The 23,816-nt window shown below is 39.4% G+C and overlaps 1 protein-coding gene and 1 pseudogene across 7 annotated transcripts in view; both read right to left on the reverse strand.

Annotated features, from left to right (window-relative positions):
* Positions 1-5,173: 5,173 nt before the first annotated feature.
* Positions 5,174-10,075, reverse strand: LOC114704869 (annotated as a pseudogene).
* Positions 10,076-13,558: 3,483 nt separating this feature from the next.
* Atrx (ATRX chromatin remodeler) overlaps positions 13,559-23,816 on the reverse strand; it is a 175,640-nt gene continuing 165,382 nt past the window's right edge. For all 7 annotated transcript variants that reach the window (XM_028886387.2, XM_028886382.2, XM_028886381.2 and 4 more), the window contains 5 exons: positions 19,988-20,137; positions 19,001-19,126; positions 17,870-17,965; positions 17,393-17,521; positions 13,559-16,450 (listed from right to left, as the gene is read on the reverse strand). In XM_028886387.2, the coding sequence (XP_028742220.1) occupies positions 16,172-16,450; positions 17,393-17,521; positions 17,870-17,965; positions 19,001-19,126; positions 19,988-20,137 (780 nt within the window). In that variant the 3' untranslated portion in view covers positions 13,559-16,171. The remainder of the gene's footprint in view (positions 16,451-17,392; positions 17,522-17,869; positions 17,966-19,000; positions 19,127-19,987; positions 20,138-23,816) is intronic.

Here is a 23,816-nt window from a genome sequence, read left to right on the forward strand (position 1 = left end):
CACCAGCACTTAGTCTGGTGTATGTACATGTTTGTGTGAATGTGTGCCCGTGTATACACATACAGCAGAAGGTCAAGGATTGACTTTGGATGTCTTCTTCAGACACTCTCCATCTTAAGTCCACAGTGTGTCTCACCAAACCTCTATTCACCAATTAGGCTATGCTGACTGGCCAATAAGCCCCTGGGAATCCTCCTGTCTCTGTCTCCCCAGTGTGGAGATTACTGGATGTGCTTACCCGATTTTTTTATGTGGGTGCTAGAGAGCCATACTCAGTTTTCATGCTTGCACAGATAGCTAAGTCATCCCATCTCACCTCACTTGTGTTAGTATAGTTGCCTGGAAACATCGAGTCCAGAGGCCCAAGGGAGACTTATTCTTTTCAGAGCCATTGTATTGTGGCCAGGTACATTGTGGTTTTCAGGTTTGGGTTTGCATTCCCTGACAATTAGTGATGCTTAGCTCAGCGTTTTCCTATACCTTCTGGCCATTGGCATGTGGTCTTCTGAGAAGCACCTGTCCATCTGCTCAACTCCGTTCCCCTTTGTTTTGCTTCATTTTGTTTGGAAATGCCAGAAACGGACCCCAAAGTGCTGTAATAGCCAAGCATTCTGTCCCTGGGCTACTCCCCAGCTCCCTTCGCTCATGTTTTAATTGAATTGTTTATTTTATTCCTATTGAGTTGTTTGAGTTCCTTACATGTTTTGGATATTAACCTTTTAGCAGAAAAATTGTTTGCAAATGTTTTCTTTTACTCCATATGGTTGAATTCGTTCTTTTTTCCTTTCTTCTGCCCTTCCTTCCTTCGTTTACCTCTCCCCTTCCTTCACTACCCCCCACGTTCTTCTCTTCTCTTCTTCATTTTTTTTTTAAGACAGAGTCTCAAGCAGCCCAAGCTGGCCTTGAACTAGCTTTGTAGTTGAGGATGATCTTAAACTCCAATTGAATTTTAGTTTCGGAGGGGACAAACCTTTTCACCATGACATACCTGATCCAAATACTGGGATTACAGTCCACCCCCACTTTTTCTCTCATTTTTTTTAATCCTGGCTTTGTGGATCATGTCCAAAGAACCCTTGCCCAGTTCAATGTGGAACATTTCTCGTGTGTTTTCTTCTAGTAATTTTACAGTTTCAAGTCATACATTTAATTTCTTAATCTGTTTTGAGTTGATTTTTGCAGATGGTGTGAAATAAAGATCCAATTTCATTCTTATGTATGTGCCTATCCAGTTTCCCCAACACCATTTATTGAAGGGATTATCCTTTCTACAATATGTATTCTTGGCAACTTTTTCTGAAAACAAATTGACCATCAATCCATGAATTTATTCCTGGCCTTTCAAATCCTGTTCCAGTGGTCGATATGACTGTTTTTATGCCAGTACAATGCTGTTTCAATTACAATTTCCTTATAAGATATTGCAATCATGGAGTATGACGTTTCCAATTTTGTTCTTTTTGTCAAAATTACTTTGGTTCAGGATCTGGAGAGGTAGTTCAGTGGTGGAGCACTTGCCTAACACAAACAAGGCACTGAGTTCTATCCCTAATACATCTATCTGTCTATCTATCTATCTATCTATCTATCTATCTATCTATCTATCTATCTGTCTGTCTGTCTGTTTGTCTATCTATCCATCTATCTATCTATCCATCTATCTATCTCTATCTCATATCTATCTCTTTCTGTCTCTATCATTTATCTACCTATCTACCTACCTACCTACCACCAACCTATCTCTGTCTGCTATGTGAATTCTTTTGTGATTTTGTGCACATTTAAGGATTGCTTTTGTTCTTTCTGTAAAAAAAAAAAATGGAATTGGGGGCCTAGTATGGCACCTCATACTTTTATCCTAACACTTGGGAGGCAGAAGCAGGTAGATCTCTGTCAGTTTGAGGCCAGCCTGGTCAGCCAGAACTACATAGTGAGACCTTTTCTAAAAGCAAAAAAAGTAGAATTGGAATTTTGGTAGGGGTTGTGTTGCATATGTAGATCACTTTGAGTAATACAGGCAGCTTAACAGTATTAATTCTTCCAATATATATGGGCATAATCTATATATCTATATATTTGTACTTTTCTCATTTTTCATCAATGATTTAAATATGATCACACTCAACTACATTTCATTACTGTTATATGTTGAATTGTCTTCTGAAGTCTTTTTCTACATTGCTATTAGGAAATGTTACTGATTTTTGTATGGTTTTCAAAAACAGGTTTTCACTATGTAGCCCATGCTGGCCTCCAATTTGTGACCTACCTACCTATGGCTCTGAAGTGCTTTGATTGCAGGTGTGTGCCATCCCCACTCAGCTCTTGGTGCATTTTAAGTGGTTTTGTCTTACGTTATTGAGTTTATTTATATAGTCTTGATTTTTGAGACAAGGCCTCATTATGTAGGCTAGACTGGCCTTGAGCTCACAATCCTCAGCATCTGGAGTACTAGGTGTAAACCGGTCTCCTATTCATGTAAGTCCAGTATCAGCTATATGATTTGTTAATATTTCTCCCACTCTTCAGTCTCTCTCCTTCCTTCCTTCCTTCCTCCCTCCCTCCCTCCCTCCCTCCCTTCCTTCCTTCCTTCCTTCCTTCCTTTCCTTCCTCCCTTTCCTTCTCTACCTACCCCATATCAAATTTGCGCTGGCCAGCAAACACCCTGCCACTGAGCTGAATCCTCAGCCCCATCACTTTCTCGGTAATGTCAGTTTGGGAGGTGAGGGTTGCAGCACAGGCTTTCCCGGAACTTCCCAGCTAGACCAGGATAACCTCAGATTTGTGGCAATCTTCACGTCTCATCCACTCAAGTGTTAGGTTTACAGGCTTGAGCCATAATATCTGGCCTTAACAATGTTGTGTAGTGCACAAAACTTTTAATTTAATGAAGTCCAGTTTATTTTTCTTCTCTAATGGCTCATATTTTTGGTGTCATATATAAGAAACTGTGACTTAACCCAAAGTCTTCTAGCTTTATGGTTTTATATCTTACATTTAGGTCATAGATCATTTTGGGTAGATGTTTGAATATGGTGTGAGGTGGAGCTCCAACTTCATCCTTCTGTATGTGTATATCCAGATACCCCTGCAACAAGTGTTGAAAAACTTCTCCCATCCATTAGTAGTGGCATCCTTATAGAAGATGATGAGCGCTCAGTTGTAGAGTATTTGCCTAGCATGCCCAAGACTGTTCATGTGACACAAAAAAGGCAATAGGACAAGGACTGGGTTTAACTTGCTGCTCTTGCATGTATGCAAGTAAAACACCCATATACATAAAGTGCAAATAAATAAATATTTTAAAACTTCAATGGACCAAAGATATACACACTTAAGAGTGTGAAAATAAGTGTGTGTTATCTTTGCCCCACACACACAATTGCCATAGATGCCCTCCCTCTTAACAGCAATGTCTCTTCCCTGTGCTTCTCCACGAAAGTGCTTCTTGCACTTTCCACATATCCATGTTTCTCTCTAGTTGTGGTGGTGTGAATGAGAATGGCCCCCATAGACTCATATATTTGAGTGTTTAGTCACCAGGGAGTGGAACTAATGAAAAGGATTAGGAGGTGCGGTCCTGTTGGAAGTGCGTCACTGGGGGTAGGTTTTGGGGATTCTAAAGCCTACGCCAGGCCCAGTGGCTCTCTCTCTCTCTCTGCTACAGATTAGGATGTAGCACTCTCAGCTCCTGCTCCAGTGTCTGCCTGCATGCTGCCATACCCCCCACTATGATGATAATGGACTAAGCCTCTGAAACTGAAAGCAAGCCCCAGTTAAATGTTTTCTTATACGAGTTACCTTGGTCATGATGTCTCCTCACAGCAATAGAACAGTGACTAAGACACTGGTTATTACAGACCGTGCTCAATATGCTATCAAAGGATGAAACCACCAAGAAAACTTTAAGAAGTTTGACACTTCTAAATATAAAAAGTAATAAAATAAAAGGTAAAAGAGGTGTGGTGAGACATTTACCACAAAATTAAAAAATTATTTTGAACATGCAGAATATAGGACTCATACACATCTATAATAAAAACCATTGTGTTTCCAATATAATATAAACAAAGCACATAAAAAATTGACCAAATGAGACAGGTCATTTATTTTAAAAGTATGCTTCAACCCCAAAAGCAATTAATAAAATGCAAAAAAAAAAAATGAAGCAAAGTTTGCCCATAAAATTAAAAAAGTTTTAGTGTTCTCTTTTGGGAATTTTTTTTCAAGGCAGTTTGATTGTATAGCTCTGGCTGGCCTTGAACACCTGATCCTTTTGTCTCACCTCCCAAGTATTGGAATGGCAGGTATGTGGTGCCATGTTCAACTCAAACTTCATTCCTACAAGTTGTTTATCTCAGGTATTTTGCCACAATGATAGAGGGTAGACTAATACAATGCTTGAACCAGTGAGGATATGAAGAACTAAGTAAGCATAATCATATCTGGAATGAATATATATATATGGAATCTTGGGACTGCAGATATAACCTAGTGGTAGAACATCTACTTAGAATGCAAGAGACCCTGGGTTCGATCTCCAGTACTACAAGAGAAAAAGAGTTTAAAAATGATCAATCATGTCTTTAAACCAGTGAATTTACATCTAAGAATGCAAAGATTCATAAAGAATCTCATTGAAGCATTGTGCATAAAAACCCACACTAACTTTAAGTAACAGAAAAATAGCTCTAAGTTATGGTACATCATTATGACTAGTTATCATGCCGTTTCCTTAGTTATTTAGTTTTAGAGTTAAGTATCACCTATTTATTGGGGGTTGTACTCATATGTATGCAAGGAGATGCTTGTGTGTGGGCATGTGGAGGTCAGAGGCTAACCCTGAGTGTCAGTTCCTGTTTTTTACTTGGCAAAACAGAAGTAAGGCAGATGGAAATCAGGTTGCTCATCAACGGACTTTGAGATTGCCCAGGATGGTCTAGCTTATCTGGGTGGGTCTGTCTACCTTTCACTTGTTTGTCTTAATTGTTAACAAAAATCTAACAGCAATTTTGTCACCTGATAACAAAAATAATAGGGGCTACCGAAATCATATGAATAAATGTTTTAGACTGTGCTGATAATGTTTCTGCTGATAAGCAGAAGAAACCTTAAAGGAAAAAAAAAAAGAACACTGTATTACCTTCTCAACCTTTGGCATTCTTGATCATTTCTAGTTGGAAACTCTTTGTAGCAAAGTAGATCTCCTTTTAGCACTGTCTGACCCAGTTGTTTTCTTGACTTTGTTTTAGAGTGACCCTCTTCTGTACCATCTAGTACAAGGATCATGGACCCATCCAAACCAATAATCTACCCCTCTATCCACATAACCACTTGCTCATAGAGCCACAGCCGAATGTCAGATCTACTTTGCAAGTGTCTGAGGATGAGGTTGATGTTGTTCCATTACCTTCTGCACCTTCTGATCCTTCCAAGGTGGAAGTCACAAAGACCACACTAAGGAGAAGCTACCTTGGTTTTTGAAACAAGGATCTGGGACTTGCCAATTAGGCTAGGCTGACGGGCCATCAGGCTCCAGGGATCCACCTGCGTCCACCTCTCCAGTACTGGGATTACAAGTGTGTACCACTGTGCCTGGTTTGTTATGTGGGGGCTACATATTGATTGCAATAAAGAAAAGGAAGATGAGGCTGAGTAGATAGCTCAGCCAGTAAAATACTTGCCTTGCAAGAATCCACATAAAACAGCCAGGTGTATTGGCACAGGCCTTTAATCATGGCACTCAGGAGGCAGAGGCAGGAGGATCATGGCAAGCTCCTAGTCAGCTATGGCTACATTGTGAGACCTTGTCTTAAAAGAAAAAAAAATGTTACTACAAAGCCAAGTGTGATGGCCCATGCCTATAACCCTGCACCAAAGAGGCTAAGCAGGAGGATTGCCATGTTTGAGGCTAGCTTGACCTACATAGGGAATTCCAGGAAGACCTGACCAACATTGTAAGACCTTGTCTAAAACATGACAAAACAAAATGAGGTTTACAAATATCTTAAACAACACTGGAATTAAATTATCCCAGGATAATTTAAAGGGGAAAGTAGGATGGAAATTGTATTGCACTATAATTTTAATCACGACCCCGAAAAAGGAATAGTGATAAATAGGTCAAAGGTTGGTGGTTGTCTTCAATAAATCCTTATATTCTTTTCTGCCTCCATTTTCCAGGGCTTTGTGATTATTTGGACCCATGAAAACAAGCTAGGCTACACACCTCCATTTCAGAGTCAATTGATTAGCAGCCCAAGTCCCACCCACAACCTGAATTTTCCATTGCCTTACATTGTAGTAGTAGGACAGTAGGCTTACATTGTAGATCCCCATTCTGCCTGTACCACCATTTAATTACATGTGCTGCACTGTGGCAGCTATTGGCATGTGATCTTTTGTGCATAAGTACAGAGTACCATTTCTTGGAAGAAGCTGATTCTGAGTTCTGTTCTTTGCTACCTGCATTTGTTTTACTGACTCCCTTACTTTTTTTTTCTTTTGCTTTTTGAGACAGAGTTTCTCTGTGTAGCTTTGGAGCCTTTCCTGGAACTCACTTTGTAGCCCAGGCTGGCTTAGAACTCACAGAGATCCGCTTGCCTCTGCCTCCTGAGTGCTGGGATTAAAGGTGTGTGCCACCACTGTCCAGTGACTCCTTGTTCTTTTTTTTTTTTTTTTCAAATGAGACTGAAAAAATTTAATTAAAAATGATGATGAGAAATAGGCTTACAATTATTTTCAGCAATGAAGCTGAAAGTTGGAAATGGTTGCTTTGGGTACAATGTACAAATTAGAAACTGGAAAACACCTTCATTGCCCCATATTTACAAAACAAAAGATAGGTATGCATTCAAAAATTTAGTTCCTAAAAACACAGTCTCTTCCCAGGTTTCACAGTTTATCCTGTTAATGTTGATAGTATCTGTTAATACTTGTGTTTTCATTCACAATATTGCTAGGGAGTAATCATGAATATCATGCCCATTTCACCTCAGTCACCTTGGTGAGCATCTTTGCTATATTATTTATGCATGCATTACTGTGCTTTATTTCAGGGAATCTTTGAGAGAAATAATATTGCCCAATTAGGTTCTTCATTTTGGTAAAGGTGAACCACTTCTACAAACACTGACAAATACTGATGCTACAAATCATGTTGTGTACAAATAACAGTAATGTCGAATGTCTTCTACAATTTTTTTCACGTGGTTTTGTTGCATGAGCTAGTGCTGTCTGGAGAAAACCATTAGCCATAGTGAAAAGAGAGGCTCTGCTGATGTTAGTCCTGAATTGAATGACTCCCTTGTTCTTCATGTCTACATGCTCGCATTCTAGATGCCACTCTGGCTGTCCTGGTGTGTGGCGTGGGAATGGAACCCAGAGCACTGCCTCTCCTTAGCTGCTTTCTTAATTCATTGATTGATAATTCATCATTTTGGGTTTTCAAGATAGAGTTTCTCTGTGTAGCCCTGGCTGTCCTTGAACTTGATCTATACACAGGCTGGCCTCAAACTCTGAGATCTGCCTGCCTCTGCCTCCCAAGTGCTGGGATGAAAGGCATGTGCCACAATTGCCCAACAATTTAAGTTTTAATAATCTTAACATTTATGTGGGTCTGTTTTGAGGTTCTCTCTTTTGTTCCACAGACCCAGCCAGTAGTCTTTTAAAAATATCCTTGGTGGCTGGAGAGATGGTTTAGAGGTTAAGAGCACTGGCTGCTCTTCCAGAGGTTCTGAGTTCAATTCCCAGCAACCATATGATGGTTCACAACCATCTATAATGATATCTGGTTCCCTCTTCTGTCATGCAGGCATACATATAGGCAGAATACTGTATACATAATAAATAAATATTTTTTAAAAATATACCCTTTATTTGTTTATACTAATCTGAGCTGAATATTTATTCCTCGAAGCTGAAATAAATCATTCATTTTCATTTATTTAATAAGTTTTTACTTAAGTGTTTGCGTGCTCAAGCATGCATGCATTTGTGTGCGTGTGTCTGTCTGTGTGAATGTAGGCCACCGTGTGTGCAGGTTCTCACAGGGGTCAGAAGAGGATGCTGGATATCTTTGAACTGGACTTAATAGGCACTTGTAAGCCACCCAATATGAGATGAGGGCTTGGAACCAAACCCAGATCTCCTGTAAGAGCAATATGTGCTCTTAACTACTGCGTCATCTCTCCAGTCTGTTTTTGAAACTAAGTCTTATTATATAGCCAGGCTGGCCTCTGAACTCACAATTGTCCTGTTTCAGCCTACTCTCTACAGGGATTACAGGTCTCTCACAAGAGTGAACTTCACCAAAACTACACAGAGAAACCCTGTCTCAAAAAAAAAAAAAAAACAAACAAAAAAAAAGTGAACTTTATCAGGCAAAACCATGAATACTTAATTCGTTCAGAATACTTAACCCTTTAGGCTTCTCAACTAGTGACTAATTGAGCTCCTGAGGAAGTATTAAAACGTGAGTTCAGGCACTTGCCTGAGGCAGGAGGAAACATAAGACCTCTATGTCCAAAACATTATTTGTGACAAGTGGGAAAGGTTTTAGTCTTCCTACTTGTGATTTTAGACACCTGTTTGGATCAAGGAAGGGAATGAAAAGGCATCATGTGCCCTGGGTGCTGCTTGCAAGGACACAAGAGAGTACCTTGAAAACACTCATAGGGTCGGAGATTCTTGTTTTTAAAGCCTTGCTTTAGATAAAAGATCAAAATGGCCGGTGGTGGTGGTACTTGCCTTTAATTGGCACTTGGGACGCAGAGGCAGGCAGATCACTGAGTTTGAGGCCAGCCTGGTCTACAGAGTGAGTTTCAGAACAGCCAGGGCTACACAAAGAAAAAAAAAACCACAAAACAAGATCAAAATCGTGAAGGAAGGGGTATGACCAGCTTTCAAAGGGCTGGACTTCAGTGGTAGTGCAAGGAAGAACTCCGAAACCTGCCTCTTCTAGTTAGCATGACACTGTATAGAATTCTATTATTTTAAACCTATTTCCTCGCCTGTAAAACAAGAAAAACAAAAAGCAACTGAGCATAATGCCCTTGACGTTCAAAGCATTCAATAAAGCTTGTTTGCTATGTGAGAAAAGATTCTAAGGTATGAAATGACAGAACGAGGTGGGAGTGATTGTAGTGTATTAAAATTGTTTTGCCGTCTTTCAGTTCTTTGCAAATATGTAAGCTATTCATGGTCCTTACAGCACATGTCTATAACACAACAATACTTCTGCATATTCTAATAGCGATTTTAAAATATTTTTTAGATTTAGTTTATGTGTATGAGTGTTTTCACCTTCATGTATGTATGTATGTGCAGCACATGTAGCTGGTGCCCACAGGGGTCAGAAGAGAGTATCGGATCACCTGGAACTAGAGTTACAGATGGTTGTGAGCCACTATACAGATGCTGAGGATATAACCCCGGTCCTCTGCAGAGCAACAAGTGCTCTTAACCACTGAGCCAGCTCTGTTGGCTGGAAGAGATTGTTCTTAACATAGAGCCTTGTAGTTTGTGCCTGTAACTACATCGACATTTCTCATTCTAAATAGAGGTTTCTGAAGTACTTGCTACAGGCACCTGGCCTGAGAAAGGCTGAGTGAATCCATCCTAGCCATTGGACCCAGAGATGCACAAAGCTCTTGGACCCCATCAGTTTAGTCCATGGTAAGTGTGGTGAAAGAAGAACCTTTTAAACAAATTAAATATCCCTCTGAAACAAAATCCTGAGGCCAATGGGCTGGGCGCCGAATTAACGGCTTAGGGGCTATTCCTGGGTCTTCCCTTTCATGCTGTGTTGTTTGCAGTTTGCCCACCCCACCCCCTTTTTGGTTCACATATTCTTCCACTCCCCAAGAGCAGTGCTCATTTGAAATTAGTTCAGTGAAAATTACTCTGAAAATGCACCTAATATTGCCTGACAGACTGAAAAAAACCCAAGTGGAATTGAATGTTGTACCCACATCTGAAGGGAGTCGAAAGGACTGGAATAGGAAGAAGACAGGCGCAGCACAGGCCGCACTCCCGTCTCGCCTTTGTTTTCCTGCAATCCTCCCAGCTCCAGCATCCTTTGATTCTAGGAGGTCCCCTTTTAAGCATTATAGGGCGGCTGTATGTATGGAGTAGATTTGGGGGAATCCAGTGTGGAGAAGGGTAAAGATTGGGGACCCACACTTGGTTTGAGTTTAGGACATCCAGGAGGTGGGAAAAGAGGATGGAGACCCTGCAAGTGTCTCCTTTGCTGAGTGGGACACACACACTCCAAGCAGCCCTGCCTCACTAAAGCCTTTGAAGCCCAACCTCTTCCAGCTGTCTTGTTGGAAAGCTAAGGGCTGGGGAGGAACTAACAAGACCTCTGATGGCTCTAAAGCACAGTTCCCGCCTCCTTTTCTTAAGTTTGGTTTTGTTTTCATTGAAATTTACTCACAGGCTTCTACCTGCTTTCCTGCTGGCATGTGGGGACACGCAGCTACAGAAAGAAAAAAAAAAAGATATTTCATTCTTCGTGTTTGTCACACGGTTGGACTATGAACTTCTACCTCAAAGGAAGGTACATGCTGTGCCAATGTAAATACCGCCTCCTCCCGCTCACTATAAACTTCATCCAGACTGGACCATTTGGGTTTTTTGTTGTTGTTGTTGTCATTGTCGTTTTTTTTTCCTCCCAGTTGTGAACAACGGAATGGGAAGTTACCAACTGTTTGCTTTAAAAGCTGGCTACGAAAAGGCCAGTTTATATTTACATCGATGTTTTCTTCTACTCATTCCAACCACGCAGCCAGGGTCTAAGCAGGAGCCCTTGGAACATAATTTTTGCATTTTCTGCAATGAGTTCCAGAGGCAGTAAGAGCCACACAGCTCTGGGAGTGCCTCTGGGCAAAAGATAAAGGAGGTTACAGCTAGTGGAAGCGGTAATTAGAGCCAATTACAACGTGACTTATCTGCTTTGTCATTAAAATGCCTGTCAGACCTCTCATTTTTCTAAACAAGAGGAAAAGAAAAGGTATAGCTTAGGGGGGAGAGGGTTAGCCACAGGGAAAGGATTTCTAACGCTGTTCTCAAACTCACCCTGTAACCTTAGACAAGCTCATAGTCTTTTTGGCTTCACAGTGCTTTGCTCACAGTTAAACTCTTAACTCTGGGAGCTGCGAGGAACTTGGGAAATTACGTGGAAATCTTGTCTTCTAGCAGGTCTTATAGCCCCACCCTCTTTCCAAATGAGACATGAAGCTCTCAAAAGCTTTCAACTGGAATCTATCTTGTGCTTCTTATATGCTATGGATTTGACTTTGGTCTCATTTTTACTTTGTTATTAAAGGAATGTAATTATTTCCCTTGCAACTCTCAGATATTGTATAGGTCAACACACAATAATTCCAAAACACCTTGAAAATCTTCAGAGGACCTTATAAAAAATAAGACATTGCCAAGAGACACTAGCACTCTGAATGAATCCGTCTCAATCGATGAGGCTTTTTGATGGATTGGCTCCATGCAGGGCGTGGCGGCTCCCACTTGTAAGCCCTTGCTGTTTTGAGGCCAGCCAAGAAGACCTGAGACACTGAGACCCTGTATCCAAAGAGCAGAAGTGAATTGGCTTGAGAAAAGCTTACTTTCTGCAGAAGAACAAAGATGTCACTAATGGACATATCACTTTGAAAGAATAATCAAACAGTAAATGAAAACTGGAATCCTGACTTCTGGTCTCCAGGGGACATAGGTAAAAGGAAGTAGTAGGTTTTTCTTACAAACACCATTTATATCTACTATTCTATACAATCCCTTAATGCTGGGTTTCCTTTTGTCCTTCAAATTATCTGTAGTCACTGAATACAGAACTCATTATCTGTCTTGTAGTCTCCAATCTTTCTTCACTTTGCATTCTAACCCATTCAAATTACCTACCCCACCCTAAATCTCCATCTTTACCTGCTACTTTGAACACATCACCTGCTTTACAAACCCTAGTTGTCCTCAATATTAAATTACTCATTGAGAATCTTAAGGCCTTCCATTTACTTCAGGGTCTTTCTCCATCCCTCCTGACCTTTGTCCCCTTTCTTTCAATACTACACTTTCTCCTCATATACCTGAAACAAAGCCCATCATCCCTCTCTCTGATAAGCCATCTCTATTCACCGGTGTTGAAAGCCAACACCTATTTAGTATGAGGACTACAGGGATGGAACTGGCACACCGGAACAGGTGGAGGTCTCTTAGAAGTCATCTGATCCCTCAGAGATGACAGCCAAGCTCCCACCCTCTCCTGGTTCCTCTGCCAGAGAAGGGCAGTACAGGCGCATACCCAGAATGAATGTAAAGCATTGCCTTGCTCAACAGACTGTGATGTGCCCAGAGTACGCTCTCTCGACAAATTGGTCACTAACACCCTTAGCTGATGGCTAGTGTCAGGCAGGTATCTCAGGAGAGGTTTTTATGTATACTGAGAATATTGTGGCAGTGCATCCCCTAGGGCTGGACACTCTTAGGGTGAGGTACTATTGCATTCTTAGACCCAACACTAGTGAGACTGAGCTTAATTACTTGGCAGAGAAGCACAGCTTTTTGAGAACACTCACATATACAAGCACATGCACGCCTGTGCATGCACACTCAACACAGATGAAAGTATTTCTGTAACCTGATAACTCTTCTGGGATTGGCCCAGTCACAGACTTAGGGGGTAGAGGGGCAATGGTGGATTTCTCTAACAATAGATTTGAGACAGTCAAAAGTCATTGAGATGAGCCTGGTGATACTAGATTGGTCATGACCTGAATATAACTTTGAATGAAACAAACATGCAAAAGAACTAACCTATTTTACTTGAAGAACTACAAGCATGTGGTATCTTCTTCCAAGGAAATCCTGGTTACTAGGACAAGTAATTGCTTTTCAAGTTTTGTCTGGAAGAAACTGAGTTCATGCCAAAAAAAAAAAAAAAAAAAAAAAAGAGGGTGGGGTGAGCAATGCTCAGGAAGTCTACAAACTGTTGCACTTCTTTGTTTGTTTTGGCTTTCAAACCAAAAGGTTTTCTCTGTGTCGCTTTGGTGCCTGTCCTGGATCTCACTCTGTACACCAGGCTGGCCTCGAACTCACAGAGATCCGCCTGGCTCTGCCTCCCGAGTGCTGGGATTAAAGGGGTGTGCCACCACCGCCCGACTGTTTCACTTTTAGAACCGGGTACTATGGTTTCCATGCATCTGCTTGGACTTCTGGGTAGTGTGCACCCAAAACAAGGGTGGGGAGTGGCCCTGTTTGACTTAAATGAGTGGCATAGATGTTGGGAAGCAGGGAATGGGGCTGGATTACACAGAGACAACCAAAACTGAAACAACACACACAAGGCTTCCTGGTATGTAAATTCTTTTTGAGGTTAGAGATCTCCTTTTACAGAATTTAGTATATAACAGATTCAAAAACCAAACTCCTTGACCTCCCAAGTAGTAAACAACTAATGTGCAAAAGAACCACCATTAAACAGGACATCAAAAGCTATACATTTTCTATGAAACAATATGTGCACAGATTTTTTTCAAAGCTGTGAAAATGCAATAAAGAGCACAACACATTTTGGTCACTTTATTAAATGACATTAAATAGTTTAAGTTTCAACTACTAAACAGCACTTTGAATGGTGAAAACACAGATAGTATATTGTCATACTTGAATGCTTTTCTTTTAAAAACACAATTCCAGTCCTTATATATATTACAAAAGAGCCTTAAAGGAAGAAGTGACATCTTCTCTACAGTACGTAAGATACTCAATACAGAACTGAAAAGCAGTCTAACAGGAACCAAGGCAAGTCTTCACAGCTGTATGATTTCAGCAGCCAAAGCTGGATGATGGACTGAAACATTACTATACAACTGGGACAAAACATATACAATATCACAATTCTAGGCCAAAACGCTTTACACCCAAAGAAATAAAACAGGTTACAAAATGTGGAGAATTTAGCAGGCAAAACTGTATTACAAGCAACATTTTAATCGTCATTTAAGCCATTGCAACTATTTAAAACATCTAAAACAAATATAAAAATGAGCTTTTTAGTATCTTATGTGATTTTTGTCTTTAAATATTTGTTAAAAGTTGATGTTATACTCAAAGCACATATATCATGTTGCTAAAATGTCAAGTGAGAAGAGTGTATGCAAAGTGGTCCAAGATTTACTTCAAACTCTCTGATTTCCAATTAGTCCTTCTAATTACTATTCTTCAAGTTATAGCTTAATTCATTGTGAAAACATATTAGAAGGTTGCCTAAAATTTTTCACATCTATGTCTTTGAGTAAATAATTAGACCATGTTGAAAATTCCCAGGTCTAGTAAATCAGTTTTAAAGTATTCTGATAACAGTTGGCCAGAGCATACTGCTTTCAAATATTTATCTCATAAATCTTGCTTCTTTCATTTCTTCCAAAGTAAACACACATCTGCCCCACCCCCCCACGTTAAATAAACTTGATGAAATAGCTGGTACAATATCCAAATACATGGAGGTTACTAGTTTGTTTTATTATGGGAAGGTGGAGCCACCAAACCTCACATATTCTCCATCATAAATGCAGTGTGTGTGGATGTTTTTGCCACTAGTTCTTCCAAGATACAAATGGAAATCTTGTATTATTCAAACAACTAAAAACCATGTTCAATTGTAGCTCAATATTCAGCTCATGTTCAATTCAATCAAGTCCAGAGATGCCTAGAACAAATACCTCATCCAGCTTTTCTTTATCTATTTCTACTTGTTACATCATCATTTCATAAATGGTAGTGCCATGATGAGTTGACTCCCATAGTCAAACACAATCTTTTTACTGAAGAAACTCTAGCAATCAAACTGAGCATGAGTAAAATTATATGTCACTTTTCATAAACTTGGATCTAGAAAAAGAAATAAAATGATTTTCTAGTTAAAAAAAAACTTTAAGAATTGGGTGAATTAACTTTATGCAAAAAGAAAAAAATCACCCCAGAGATCAAAACTGGAAAAAAAAAATCAAACTTTACTACATTTACTACAATGTAAAGGAGCTGGGGAAAAAGGAAGACGGTGATGAGTAAAAAGAAGAGCAGAGAAGCCAGTGATCCTAATCTTTAAGAGGAATTATTTCACAATACTGACAAGTACTGGGGACTGTTAAAGCACATTCCTCATGTGAACTTAAAGTCAGCAATGGTTCTGCCATTTTGATGTTGTTTATTAAACAGGGTGTGAGCTGAGCCTAAAACCACAACTTCAGCGCTAACCTCTTCAAATGCTCTAACTTGATTTTCTTCGTTTGCATCCCACTGCCAGCAACAGGATGAAGCACCAGCACTGGCACCATGGCTGACAGATGTGTTTCCACTAGTGCCAGGAGACAGGAAACTCATGTGCAGAAGATAATCCACAACCCTGAAATCTTAGCAGTAATTATTTCAGCACATACAACTGAAAATAAAAAATGGCAGAAAGACTAAATAAGAAAAAGGAATTTCCTTGTCTTCGACTGTACTTAAGGCTGTTTATACAATGCTAAGATAACTGCAAGGCTCCTCCAACGTTTAGAGTAGTAGTACTTAAGAATATTGCACACGCTTCTGTGTCTAAGACAATCCTTAGATCTAACTTTTAATCACAGAGACAATATAGTAGGAGCCCAGTTTCAGACTTCAGTCAAAAGAACATTAAGACCATTTCAATCACTCTAATCAAGAAATGGATTAAGTACAAAAGTATTTTTATAACTTGAGGAATCAACTCTAAGAACTCAGCTGTGTGTTTTTATATGTAAAGAGCGAATATATAAATCTTTATTAATTTCTAAATTCGTTAATTTTATGACAATTTTATGGTTGCTAAAAGCAGGCATAAAAATTTAGAGAGGAAATCTGTGGAGCTGTTACTGTTATGGAAGGATTTGTTTTCACTGAAAACAATTTGAAATATCTTCTGTACTCAATGTGTGTAAGAAGATTGTAGGCAACATCACTGACAAATGTCAGCGAGAAATGGTATGCCCTACTTAAAAAAATTTAAAACTAATATGGAAGATTGGCATTTAAGGGGTCCAAACTATTTATACAGTTGAGTTCTGTTAAGTCATTGATTCCTAAAAAAATAAAAGTTCTTTCTATGATTTTAATAATCCTTTAAATTTTTAGTGCAAAATCACATTGATTTCCCTGGGGAAGGTCCTGGATTTTTGCTTCTCATTGGGGGCGGTGCGCGCTGTAAGGGTGGTGGCTGCATACCACCAGCCACTGACTGATACATTCCTCTCATATCAATCTGCTGGTAGTTGGAAGGAGTCATGATTAAATTTGGAGGCTTTGGCATCATGAGGTGACTCAGTGTTGCTTGCTGATAAGTCATTTGTTGCTGTTGCTGCTGATTGTACTGCTGCTGGAGCCTTCTGTTCATGAGTATTCGCTGAACACAGCTGATTAACTGGAGAGAGAAGAGGGAGCTGTATATACACAAGCGTATGTCCCGCCCCCAAAAGGCGAGTATCAAATTTTGAGTTAAAATCAATTTGCTAAGGGAGTACCATACCAAAAGGAAAACACATTATTGTTATCACCATTACTAATTTGATGGTATTCACAAGACCATTACTGTAGAAACCAGTTAGTAACACCATTTAGGACTAAATTCTCTTAATGACTTGACTATTGTATTGCAGGCAGCATATAGGTTAGTTGCCATAGTAACCTGTCCTGCACTGTGATTAGTCTCAAGTATTAGTTACAGAACTTTTTGTCAACTCCCCTTTCCTTGTCATTCTCTTAAATATTTTACATGATGACAGACAAATAAACATTTCAGTGATGAAAACCAAGGGGAAAAGCATTTGCAGTAGGAGTAATTCCTACCTGAAGGTCTCAAATTCCCTAAGATAATCATGATTCCACAGTGCTTTCTAAGTAAAACTCAAGCCACAGAAATCGATTCCCTAGTGTCAAGACAGTGCTGGGAAAGATGATCAAGGATCATGGCATATGGTATCTTTTGGAAGAGTCAGGCAATTTTATAGGAGCTTACATTATTCAGGACATCACTTCCATTCTCCAAATAAATACACTGAAATGTCTACTTTTAGAAGCTATTAGAAAGTGACAGAAGCAGCAAAAGTCCTGAGACAGTTCTGAATGTCCAGAATAGATGAAAAATAAAATCATAAGGAAAGAGATCCTATAAAAACATCCAAGAGAACTGATTGTGGTGTCACTCTCTCAGCCAAATCTCTCTTAACACTACTGATTTTAGGCTTTTGTTTTTGTTTTTTTAAAGCAAAACTTGAGACTAATCAATGACCATTCACCCTGTACGGTTATTACAGTCATTACAAACTGAAGAAAATCCAAGGGAGCCTAGAGGCAGAGTTCTTACCATCTGCTGTTTTGTCAATACATCATTGTAGATGGCTTCTCTGCGTTTCACATCAAGCTCCTGGCTGGCTTGTCTACTTAATGCTAGTGCTTGTACTTGGGCCTCGGAGAGATTCATGTTTTCTTTCCACTAAAAGCAAGACATTTCTATTTACTCAGACTGTACAACTGAAAGGAAATTATTAAGCTACTGAAATATGGTCAGAATATTTTAAGCCCCCCACCCCCACCCCACCCCCGTTTTCCTTCCTTTACTCGTTCCCATTTTTTCTCCTATGTTAACATTTATGCAAAATGGATGAATTACAGTTTGAGGCTGTTATCAGCGTATTGGTACTTTACTATTTTGAATCATAAAACTTTTAAAGATTACATGATTTTTCCCACAGAAAGTAGAAAAGTGAATGAACGTTAAAACAAATTATGTGAGGTATACATAAACTGGAGGTTGATATAAGTCAATTATTAATTTGCTTACTACAGTTGAAATGATATCTTCAAGAGGCTGAATCCTCACTGCTGTCACACTGTTCGTTGCTTCTACAACTTTTTCTCTTCCTTGATTAATAAGGTCCTAGAAGGATGTAAGAAATAAGCTACATAGGACAGAAAGATAACCTAGCTTTAAAGTACACAGATCATTCCTCTTGCCAATTTGTAGCACTTGATTTAAAACCTAAACAATTGAAGAGAGCAGCAAAACTCAGCATCTATAAGTGAAGGAAAACTCAATGATACAGAGGCAGGTAGATCTCTGTGAGTTCAAGGACAGCCTGGTCTACATGGTGAGTTCCAAGACAGGGCTCTGCAGAGAGACCCTGTTTCAAAAAAACAAAACACACAAACAAGCAAAAAACCAACTCAATGATACAAGAGACATTTTAGGAAGATGCAAATTTGGGGTTTACTGAACCAGTTAATTTAAATAAACCCACTGAGTAAATTTTAAAAATGAAACCACAGATTAAATTATTAAACTGTTGGTATTTCCTATTTAATTCATATTTTATTCTGGTTTTAAATCATAAACGTTAGCCGGGCGGTGGTGGCGCACGCCTTTAATCCCAGCACTCGGGAGGCAGGGGCAGGCGGATCTCTGTGAGTTGGAGGCCAGCCTGGGCTACCAAGTGAGTTTCAGGAAAGACACAAAGCTACACAGAGAAACCCTGTCTCAGGGAAAAAAAAAAAAGTAAAAAAAAAGACATAACGTCATAATGATGGACAGTAGTGAACACCTAATGGCAACTCTACATTGCTTTTAAACTCATGTATGCATTTAACCTACTTTCAAACATTAAGTAATTTGTTTTTTTCATGTATTTTATAAGTGATCAAAGTGCTATTTCCCTAGCCATTCAGCTGCCCTATTGTTCCTTAATTAAAATAATTCAAACTACATTAATTCAAGGACCGATTCCTTTGTGCTCTGCACAAACTCCATTTTACTTTATTAGGTTGGTCAAAAAGGTCAATAAATAAAAGAGAAATTTCTTGGTCTACTCAGGGTAATCTTTTAGAGAATGTGATATTCCTGTACTGGGAACCTGCAACAAGGCTGTTGGAACTGCCTTTAATTCACGTTAAACTACTTTTGTCCTTTCAAACTCACCTCCAGCTGTTGATTACTCATTGCTGACAGGGCTCCCAAATTAAAAGGAATATAAGGAGTTTGAGAGCTGAAAGTGACAGGGGGTAAATTGGTCCCAGTTGGTATGTTGAAACGCATGGTCAGTCCCTAAAAACAAACAAAAAAAAGTTACGTACTTTTCACATTGTGATTAAAAACTTGAAATTCTACATCACCTACTGGTTTAGTAAAGAATCTACTTTCTCAGATCTAGGAAATTATTAACACTCTTCCACACATAAACAACACCCTTTTTACCCGAAACTAAGATCTTATTACATGGAAAGGTTTAACCCCACAGACTGAAGGAACTCTGTGAATTCTGATGAGACTCCTAACATCATATTAATGGTAAAGAAGTTTGGTACAATCAGGAGTTTGAAAAGGATTCAGGTATTAGAATAAGATTTCCATGTTCAAGTGTGCTGCCGTTTAAAACAAACTTATATAAAGTTACTGCTGGAGATTGACATTAAATGTGCAGCTCTTAATTCAGCAAGGGCTAAAGCAGAAATGGAGTGCTGCTGGCTTTTTAAAGTATAAACTGCTTTCTTCTCCCTACCTTACTACTGATCATAGCCAAACTCCATAAACTGAGACTCCTAACTAGGGAGCCTATGCCTGAGGACCAACTACATTAATGTGTCTTCCTTCAAATATGACGCTTTCTTCTTCATTGCTCTGTCCAATGACTAACTTAAAAAGTTTGGTTTGTTTCTAATTTGTTGCTCAGTCTTTAATTGTTGAGATCAAATAATCTCCCTGTCTCAGCCTTTCAAGTATCTAGGACCATAGGCACTGCACCTAGTTCCAAAAGAATTCATTTATTTGCAGATCTTTATGCTACAAAACAACAACAAAGTTCACTATGGCATACATGCAGACAATGGACTCCAATCACAGTCACTCTAATTAAGCTTCTCCTTTTCCCCAAGCAGCCCCACAGAAGAAGCTCTCTGAATGCAATACCTTCTTTTCTGCTTCATATTCGGCCCAAGCTGCTTTTCTTTCTTCTTCAGTCAACTCTTCTTCTTCTTTGTGGTCCAAAAGCGAGTCATGTTCATGATATCCTACAATGTGTTCTTTATGTATCTGAAGAAGTTCTGCAAGTATGGTATCCTGTTTTGAGGGGTGAAATCATAATTATTTTCCCTCTCTGGATCCTATCTTCATAGTTCTAAACCGTTAAGAGTAAATATTTGACTGCTTTGCACATTTCCAACATATTCTATAAATCACGGAGAAAACAGACCTCACATCAGAATTTCATTCATAACTTAGCATATTTAGAGTTTTTTAAAGAGACAGCTGATCTGAACTTGCTATGTAGCAAAGGATGACCTTGAACTCTTGATCTTTCTGCCTCCAACTACAAAGTGCTAGGATTACAGGTATGTACCACCCTATCTGGCTACCTACAAATTTAAACTAATACACATCACCAATTAATTATAACATTGTCTTTAAAAAATGGTATCCTGAGCTTATTATTAGTATTATTATTTGTATGTGTGTGTATGTGTACATGTATGCTACAACATGCACCATAGCAGCAAGCAACTTTACCTACCAAGTCATTCTTGCCAGCCCTAAGACTGCCTTCATTATTTATTTTTATTTGTGTGTGTGTGTGTGTGTGTGTGTTGAGTACAGTGCCCTTGAAGGCTAGTGGCATTAGATTTCCCTGAAGCTGGAGTTACAGGCAGTTGTGAGCTGTGGACATATGTGATGGAATGAAGCTCCTTTGCAGGGTAGTATATGTTCTTACCTGCCAAGCCACCTCTCTAGCCTTAAGTCTGTCTTTGAACATTAAAAACTGAAGGCTTGCAGGGAAGTGGTGGCACACACCTTTAATCCCAGCACTTGGAAGGCTAAGGCATGTGGATCTCTATGAGTTCGAGGCTAGCCTGGTCTACAAAATTGAGTTCTCCTGGGATGAAAGGCTAGTGTCAGCACTACCCAGCTCCCAGCCACAATTTAGCCTGAGGCAGAAGGATCAAAGTTCAAGGCCAACCTGTGCAATTCAGTGCAAGACCCTGCGTCAAAAACCCTACCAAACCTAAATGTGGTACATGCCTATAATCCCAGTATTGGTAGGAGAAAAAGAAAGAAAGCCTATTGCAATAAGCAAACAAACTTGAAAATATCCACAAGTTGTTAAAAAAAATCATACATGAAAATATGGATATAAAAGAAAAAGTTAATTCATTTACAAAATGATTTTGCAAAGTTGTTAACAAGTGCTCCTTGGCTCTACTTTCTAAACTATGAATTTAAGTGTAGAACAAATTACTGATCAAATGAACGAGGGTGAGGTCCGTGCACAGAGAAGGAGGTAACCTGCATCTAGCAGTACTTAACTCATGCATAAGTTGAAGCATAGACAAATGCTACACTTGCAAAAAAATGCCTCCACATATTTAGCCATAGTTAGAAATATGATCCAAGAAAGGGAGGAAGTCAAATGTCTGTTAAGCAACTCAAGATGAAAGATTCAAATCATGAATCCCTAAGTCTTTCCCTGTACAATAGCAAATGTTGACACTAATTCCATATAATGTGTTATTTAATCTCATATAAACAACCTTTTATTTCGCTACTGAAGCAAACACTTGAAATAGTTACTTCCTTTCAAGAAGGAAAAGGAACTGATTATCTTTTTAAAGATAAAGCTATAACTAGGACTTCATAATTCATTTTGACATGCAGAATGTGCTACCTCCTTTGCTGAAATGAGCAAGCTTTTCAAAGAACATACAAAGAAAGGATTTCAAGGAAATTTCCTGGTAGACCCCAGAGGTGCTCTGAAAGGTAGTGTCTGGTGTTGAAATCTTCCATCCAAATCGTGGTTGCTGGCCTGTGGCCCATTAAATGGATTTACCATCATTTGCTCTAACTTCACAGCAGTTACTAGGACTACCAGGCAGAGAGATGCGCCTGGTTTATGAAAGCATCTACGAAAAGTTAACATGACTCCCATGACTACCCCAAGCACAACAGAAACAAACAAACCAGGTAATACTCAGTTTTTAATTTATGTATTTTGTTTTGTTTTCCTGAGATGGGGTCTCAGACTGGCTTTGAGCTCCTAATCTTGCCTCTACTTCACAAGTGCTGGGATTACTGACATGAACCACTATATTCAGAGTTTTTTGAGAGAGTTTTGCTAACGTATCATGAACTGGCCTTAAACTCCTGATCTTCCTACTGCAGCCTCTTGGGTATCAGGATTACAGTTCCCAATCACCACATCTGGTTTCTAGTATTTTTGTTTTATTTTATAAATCAAGACTTTATTTTATATGCATGTATAGGAGAAACACGTAAACTCATGGGTCGGTGCTGTCTGTGGCTTCAGGCATCTGATGGCATCAGGGACTGTGTCTTGCATGGGCACTGTTATGCTGGTGCCTCTACCAGCTTCCTGCCACCATTGGCCACATGGACTCTGGTTTCTACTGATGCTCTTTCCACTTGTCGTTCATTGATAGCATCTCTCTGAGATCTGGGCAAATGTGGTACATTCATGCAACACAATGAATAGCAGGCCTAAATGGGAAGGCCTGGTAACAGAAAACTGCATTGGATTAGGATTCAAAACCTAGGGCAATTGTATGCCATCGGCACCTGACTCTAGCTGGAAGGGAGGCTGTGAAAATAAGACCCAAGGCCTGTCAGTTTCATAACAAGAGATGGTCATTATTTCCCGCCAAGTATCACAAAGTGGGATTTTTCTGTCCTGGGTTGTGGTTGCATCTTCAACTACAACAAAAGGAAATGGGTTTTTTTTTGGGGGGGGGTTAAAAATAATTTTCTTTACTTTTATTTTTTGGTGTGTGAGTGAGTGGATGTGCATATATATGGTTGAGATGTGTGTATGTGTGTGGCTGGGATATGATGTGCTTGTGAGTAAGTGTATGTACATGTGCATGGTTGGAATGTGTGTGTACCTGTATGTGTGTGTGCATAGTTTATGTGCATGGTTGGGATGTGTGTGTCCCTGTATGTGTGTGCATAGTATATGTGCATGCTTCCATGCATGCAGGCAAAGGCCAGAGGAGGACATCCAGTGTCCTGTTGTTATCACTCTTAACCTTGTTCCCTTGAGACAAGGTCTCCAACTAAACCTAGAGCGAGGTTGGCAGTGGATATATAGCTAGATATATATCCTCCTGTCTCCCCGGTTTCTAATTATTTTTACAGGTGAACATGTCAAACAGAACTAGAATAGCTGTTCTCTTACAAGGCTCTATGGATAGTACCTATTTTACTTCTGCCTGGCAGTAGGTGATAACTGTAACCACAATAGCTATCAGTGCACTTCTCTGACAAAGCTACCTAATATAGGGACCAAGAGAACTCTACACCACTGGATTTTGGGCTATACCACTGATAAATCTGGCTTTGAACAGAAGTTAAATATGGACTAAATACTACTTGCTCACAGGTATAACAAGATGTTACAAGAAGAGCAGAATAAATAAAAACACCCAACTTTTAAAATAATAAACACCATGTCAATTGGGTAGCATCTATTTCTCAATTATAACCCAAATCAGACATTACTTGTTTAGTGTGAAGGAGAAGCCTTTCCAGAAATAACGTGTACATACACAGTAAAAATGCCTGAGACATCAGCCAGTTTTATCAGGCTAGTCCTTTGCATCCTATAATTTCAAAACCCAAACTTACTGACTTGAAATTAGGAGAAATTGAGGGCCAGGCAAGTGACTTTTCCAATTATACAGGGAACTAGCTGGGACTAGCAAGTGGATTTCCCAACTCTTATCCAGAAATT

Source organism: Peromyscus leucopus, chromosome X, assembly GCF_004664715.2.
Source record: "Peromyscus leucopus breed LL Stock chromosome X, UCI_PerLeu_2.1, whole genome shotgun sequence".
Classification (NCBI taxonomy): Eukaryota; Metazoa; Chordata; class Mammalia; order Rodentia; family Cricetidae; genus Peromyscus; species Peromyscus leucopus.